Source organism: Myzus persicae, unplaced genomic scaffold (genome assembly GCF_001856785.1).
Source record: "Myzus persicae strain clone G006 unplaced genomic scaffold, MPER_G0061.0, whole genome shotgun sequence".
Classification (NCBI taxonomy): domain Eukaryota; kingdom Metazoa; phylum Arthropoda; class Insecta; order Hemiptera; family Aphididae; genus Myzus; species Myzus persicae.
The window spans coordinates 1-6,771 of NW_019101539.1; the positions used below are offsets into that span (position 1 = coordinate 1).

At 28.4% G+C, this 6,771-nt stretch overlaps 1 protein-coding gene and 1 long non-coding RNA gene across 2 annotated transcripts; both read left to right on the forward strand.

Annotated features, from left to right (window-relative positions):
- Positions 1 to 13: 13 nt before the first annotated feature.
- On the forward strand, positions 14 to 941 carry LOC111029464 (glycine-rich cell wall structural protein 1-like). Its single transcript, XM_022308472.1, has 3 exons — positions 14 to 389; positions 454 to 507; positions 578 to 941. Exons 1-3 carry the CDS (start codon positions 251 to 253, stop codon positions 787 to 789), a joined length of 405 nt encoding a protein of 134 aa, XP_022164164.1. The 5' UTR covers positions 14 to 250; the 3' UTR covers positions 790 to 941.
- A 2,058-nt stretch (positions 942 to 2,999) lies between these two features.
- On the forward strand, positions 3,000 to 6,020 carry LOC111029465. Its single transcript, XR_002604017.1, has 2 exons — positions 3,000 to 3,576; positions 5,937 to 6,020. It is a non-coding gene; the product is annotated as an uncharacterized LOC111029465 (long non-coding RNA).
- Positions 6,021 to 6,771: the final 751 nt, after the last annotated feature.

The window sequence follows — 6,771 nt, forward strand, 5'->3', positions numbered from 1 at the left end:
AAAGGATTATAATAAAATATAAAACCGATGTGTGAAACCCTCAAAAGTTTTAATTTCCATAATTTTTGTAGTAGGTGATTTTACTCAAAAATATAAAAATGATTCTGTTTTGTCTATGTTACGCGTGGGCCAGAGAGACTTGATCTAGCAGCCCATAAATTAATACATATTTCATGGAACTCAATTGGCATTAGAATTTAGATTTTTCATAAAATAAATAATAATCAATATTAATATGTTATTCTTATAGATGTACGGTAATATTACCATTTATGGTACGGGTGGTGGTGGCAGACGCGGGCGAGGTGGCAGACGAGGGCGAGGTGGCGACCGCGGGCGTGGTAGTGACCGCGGGCGGGGAGGACCGCCACCAAAAAAGTTTAGCGGGAGTAAGTATCAAATATAAGTAAATCATACATAAAATATTGTTTGTTAACTATAATTTTTTTTTAGAATGTGACCTGTGCCGAACAAAAGGCCACAAAATCATAGAATGCCCAAAATTTAGTTAGTTTCAACACTACATTTAATATACGTTTTTTAAAATTTAAAATTAATTAATTGTATGATATTTTAGTCTCCATAATGGCGATTGCTGAAGCGGCCACTTCTCGGCCAGATGGCCCGGATGCGGTTAGTGGCGAGTCCGGGACCGGGGCCGGTGGCTGTGGTGAGTCGGTGGTCGGTGGCGGTGGCGAGTCGGCGGTCGGTGGCGGTGACGGTGGCGAGTCGGTGGTCGGTGGCGGTGGCGGGTCGGTGGTCGGCGGCGGGTCGGTGTCCGACGACTGACGAGTCCATGAATGGGACAAATAAAATTATTTATTTTTGTAATATAAACTCTTTAAAAAAAAACATTTTCTATTGTTTTTATTTATTTTCGTACAAAACCCATTTCCTTAGTTATTAGAGCTTACCTAAAACAAAAAATGAGTAAAAATTTTAAATAGAGTATAAGTTTTTAGTTATAAAGAGTTATTATTATTTCGAATAAAATTGAAACATATTTTTTAACATATATTTGTATGGGTCACTAAAGAAATATTCTTACTCTAGGTAATTAGTCATATGCAATCAAATAAAATTTTGTAACACGGAACATGATGCCAGTAGAAGAGGATATAACCTTAATACCTTAACCTAAGAAATTACTAAGCAATTAAAAACATGTAGGTACTCATTGTACTCACTTCGGCGACGTCTGGAATCTGGATCATGACCATAGACTAAAGAATAGTGACTGAATATTAAATAAAGTATGATATATACATATACCTATATGAACTATAAAGTATAAACATAATACATATAGTCNTGGTATGTTACTCGTTTGTAAGACGGAGACAACGCATGCGGGTGTGGCGTCCTCTTAATACCTTAACCTAAGAAATTACTAAGCAATTAAAAACATGTAGGTTAGGTTATTTTCAAATTTTTATCGTGTATAGTGTATATCATGTATATAGAAAATTTAAATATATAAACAACCAGTGAAAATTTCATGCATCTACGGTCATTTGTTACCAAAAACCAAAATTGATTTTGTTAAAAATCGATTTTGCGTAAAAATTCCCGGTTTTCCTTAATTTTTCTTTTGTTTTTCACGTCGCTTTTGAAAACTACTGGGAAATTTATACTTTTGACCCCCCAAAGTACCAACTAGATTCACTTTCCTAACAATAAAGTTACTGTTGAAAAAAATCCAAGCATTTTTACTGTCCTAAAAGGCGATGGCAGACACAAAAAAAAAATAAAAAAAAAAACACACTTTATTATAAAATCAAAACATTCATCTCTTCGCTCAGAATCTAAAATGGAAACTGAAAATGTCCGTAAACAGCTCATAATAAGTCAAAATATTTGGAAAATGTTATGGTGTATAATAGAAAATGCTAATATAAATATTCAGTCAATTTTCGTGTACCTATACGCCCTACGGTCATTTGTTTTAGAGCTGCACCAAAAACAAAAATCGATTTTCCCGTTTTTACTTATTTTAGATTCTAGTGAAACGATGAATGTGTTAATTTTACAATGTGTTTTTTTTTTCGTCTGTGTACACGATAAGTAGTCGAAATAATTCTTCGATTTCCAAATTCAGTATCTTGTTCGATTAGAAAGTGAATATTGTTGGTGCATTGAGGAGGTCAAAATTAAAATTTACAAACTTAACAATTTTATTTTTAAACAGTATACATTTTCTTTCTTTTGTACTTAGAAGTTAATAAAAAAATAATACATGTTTAGGTATACATGTTCTTATTAAATAAGAACAATACATTTTATATTTCATTTACAGTAAAAAATAACTAAATTAATTTTGAGTTCCCAAGTTTAGAGTAAAATATATTAGAAAATTAAAAAAAATATAGTTCGACGCATCCGGTTATAACGCATAGTGTGGCCCTGGCCCGATATTTTATTGCGACGCCACCGCAATTTATTTTGACGCATGCGGCAATAACGCATCGTGTGGCCCGAGCCTTACATCATACCAATCATATTTATTATTTTATATTATTAATGACAAATTTTTCAGTATTATCAATTTTAATATTATAATATTTATTAATCAAGACATTTTTTTATGAAACAATAAATCAAATCCGGAAATAAAATCGGACTTTTTTTCCCTGGACTTTTTTGTTGACTCAATTCCGTCTGGCGACCGTCCCAAATAAAAATGTACCTATAGAAAGGTATAATAGTAATTACGTCCTAGTGGCTAGTTGCGTTCAAACCATAATAGTGGTTACAAACTTATAAATTGAATATTTAAATTAAACAAATAACAATAAAGCTTATTCGAATAATTGAAAAATCACGGCATTTTTATGTAAAAATGGAAATTAAAAATCAATATAATCAACATCAGATTTGAATGTTTATATTAAACCGTACGAATATTTATTTTGTTCTATAAAACGAACATGACGTTCATTAGTTAGTAACACAAGTCACGAACACAATATTGAGTATTTACTATTTTGGTCTATTATTGCCGTTGTGCCCACTGCGCCGGCCAGTCCCGGCCAAAGTGTCAAAATTCAAATAGAATAAAAACAAAAACCTTGACGGCTGATGGGTAATTCCGTCAAATTATACCAACGGTTCAGTTTATCAGTGAATTCACCGCGGCCTCACTCCCTCGCTCCTCAACCCATTCCCATAGATAAAGTGACAAATGACAATACAGAAAGCGACTACCACAGGACGCAGACATCGGTTATGATGCACTCATTACACACTTAGTACTCTTGTCTATGTATGCACTGCTTCAAGTTTCAACACAATAACACAATGTCACATGAATTATGAATAATTAATATTAATACAACATTACACAAGATATTCAGATCACACCTGCAATCATTCCTAACTAATTACTAAATAAATATATTCATTAGGTACTTAATTTATTGTTTTTATCTAATTTATTTTGTTACAGATTGGTTGATGGATAGAATGCTCTAAGAACCATCAATATCAGAGAAGTAATGAATAATAGAATTTTTAAAAAGCTATATTGATGCAATGAAGTTCCTTAATCCTTACTAAATGAAAATAAACACTACCTGGGTAAGTTATCTCAATTAATTAATTATGATAATTGTGTTTAAGTACACAGATATACAGAAGCTAAAGGTAAATAATAATAAGATCGGATATATGTAATAATATAATAATATGTATAATTGATATGAATAACTATAGTGTTCCGAGGCGTAATATAAAACAACAACTATGTATACCCGACTACACTACAAAGGACATATTCTTTGGTGTATGGTATAAATATCTTAAATCAAAAACGACTAGTTTTCAGAAAGATCAAACAAAACATTGAAAAATCATTCAAAATCGTAGACAATAATTTCTGGGCTGATAATTAATTTAATTTAATATTCAATGTACCAACTTTTAAGTTAACTATTAAGAAGAACTTTAAAATCAATTTTTCATTGTTTTTAAGTGACTTAAGATATTTGGATTTTTATTTTATATGACTTACGCTATTAGGGCATTCATTTAAAATTATTACTAAACTTGACTTAAGACATTAGGACCATTTTAAAATTATATCTGTCAGATTCTCAATTCATAACTAGACATACGTGTTTTATACCCAATATAATGTGACTTAAAATGTTTGGACCAAAACAAATTTCACTGATAGTGAGTTATAGTTTTGACTTACGTGATCTGTATCAACAAAATATAAAAATATAAAAATGTTAGATTTTAATAATACTATGAGACAAAATTGTCAATTTTTGACTTAAATCATTTATACCATACGCCAAAGAATTATATTATGCCGTAGTATATTAAAATGTATAGTCAGTGTCTGATGAACTACAGTGTGAATATATTACTTATACACTACATTATATAGGGTGTTTTGTTTATAATTCCAACAAATTGTTTACATTAATCACATTTTAATTTAGATTTGTTTAAATATGAGTTTGTTGTATAAAAAATATGTTTAACAATTAAATGAATAATGTTACTTACAAAGCTGGGCAAAGTTAACTATTTTTTTTTTAACTCGTTAAGTTCAGTTAATACACAAAAATATAAGTTAAGTATAAAGTTAAAAGTTACCTTTATTTTATTTTTTACTTGTAAAAGTTACAAGTTAACTATAATATAAAAGTAACTTAACTTAGTTAAAAATCAATTTCTTTTTTCTCATGTATACATAGGTACATTTTTTAAAGCCAACAAATAACATAGTAATTCAATAAATGTCTTAAAATGTCTAAATAAATGTATGTATTAAAATTAATTACTGAAGGTATTTATCAATGATGGAATCTAAACAAAATAATTAATTTTTTTATGTACCTAATGGTCCACAACTATACATAATATTGCAATAATCAAATTCATTATTAGAATATAATTAATTGTTTACACAGCTCCATAGAAAGCAATATAAAAACAAGATTGTGAAAAATATTTCAATATAATGTTCTATTAACAATTTCTATTTTTGAGTAGAAGGTTTTTAGTATTTTGTATTTTAAAATTAAAATTTCCTAAATACCACCTATATAAATTCAGAAGTACACCTTTTTAATTCTTAAGAAAGATTTTGTTAAGCAATAAATGAAAAAATGATAAACAAAATATTGAAAAATATTATTACAATGTTTCCAGCTGTTTTTTTAAATACATTTTATCACCCGTTTAATACACTGGTGTTGATGAATATAACAATAACCATAGTATTAAAAAAACTAAAAAATTACACTATTTTCAAATAAAATATAAAGACTGGCCATAGCAGGGGTAGTGGCTATAGGTGGCGACTTCACCATACAAAAATAATATTATATTTTAGTATAAGTTCTTAGAACTTCTGATACAAAAAAATAATTAATATTGAAAAATATTGGAAATTTTAGAATTTTTTTTTTTTATAGAACTCAACAAAATCAACATAATGTCAATAGACAATAATAGTTTTGTTCTTACATTAAAACAAAATAAATATTCAAATTTTTAACTAGATAATAACCCTTAATGGGTTATACATTGATACATGTATTAATCTTTGAGATGTTGACTTTACGGGTTTTTTTTAAGCCTTTTTCAGTTTAATAAACAAATTAATATAGGCATACCAAAATAATAATGTAAAATGATCTCCTTATGGGCAACAACAACTTTCACAAGTTGTTATCCTAAAATGACGTTATACTTCACGTGTTGTCTCATCAAACAAACTAGTTATTAATATGTTAGTATTCCCTAATAAGTTAATTAATGCATAATTTGTGACTTTTAGTGTCATAAAATAATATACATTTTAAAAGGTATTCTTCATCAGTATTATATTTAATACAAAGTTACTTCATGTGAATACTTTTTTAATACATTATAAAGTTACATTAATTTTTGTAAAGTATTAATTTTAAAATTATTTTCAGCTTATGTAATTTGAGATCGGATAATAAAATTACAAGCTTTATGGAAGGATCACAGTCAAATAGTCTATTAGTCAAATAGTCAACGGAATATTTGCAGAACTTGTGAATTGTTGTTCCTTTTTTCTGTGGTCAAATATACATCAAGTCACAATGTCACATTATACATCACATTATATCCTTTTTATAATAACAAAATTATACATTATCATAATATACTATTGTTACAAAAGCTATGAATTAACTAATGTTAATTATGTCTATAAACACAGCTGGTAGAACATGCAATATATCTTAGTTATAAATTAGTATTCTATAGTTATTTTACTGTAAAATCTCAATAAGTAATGGAAAACAATTACTTTATATCAATTGTATGTTCATTAACTTTATGTTTTAAGTATAATCAAAGAACTAAATTAAATTTTAATAATATTTTAATAAAAATTATGCCTAGACTTTAAGTTGAACGGGCATATTTATGAACAGAACCGTACCAGGGTTTATCAACTCCTTGCCATTTAACATATTACATTTTGCCCTTATACTTTTTTTTTTAACCCACAACTACAACCACACACATACAACATTTCTGTTTTGTATTTATTAATTTTAGCCTGGAGGCGCTCAATTTCTTCTAATAATTAGAATGATCAGTCTTTTTGTGATATTTGGATATTAGGTGTAAATATACATAGTTATTTCTAATTAATTATAATAATATTATAATAATACTAGAACAAGATGATGTGACCCATCAGTGTGGATTACACACATGTTTTTAAACATGTATGCATACGTCGTTAGGAGCAGTTCCTCTATGTTTTGTATAGCAGAC

What these genes read in the sequence shown, in the direction of transcription:
- LOC111029464 (XM_022308472.1), top strand. Translation starts at nt 251, where the DNA reads ATGTACGGTAATATTACCATTTATGGTACGGGTGGTGGTGGCAGACGC. An exon ending in ACCAAAAAAGTTTAGCGGGA is followed by an intron (nt 390 to 453) that starts GTAAGTATCAAA and finishes ATTTTTTTTTAG; the next exon opens with AATGTGACCTGTGCCGAACA. An exon ending in CATAGAATGCCCAAAATTTA is followed by an intron (nt 508 to 577) that starts GTTAGTTTCAAC and finishes ATGATATTTTAG; the next exon opens with TCTCCATAATGGCGATTGCT.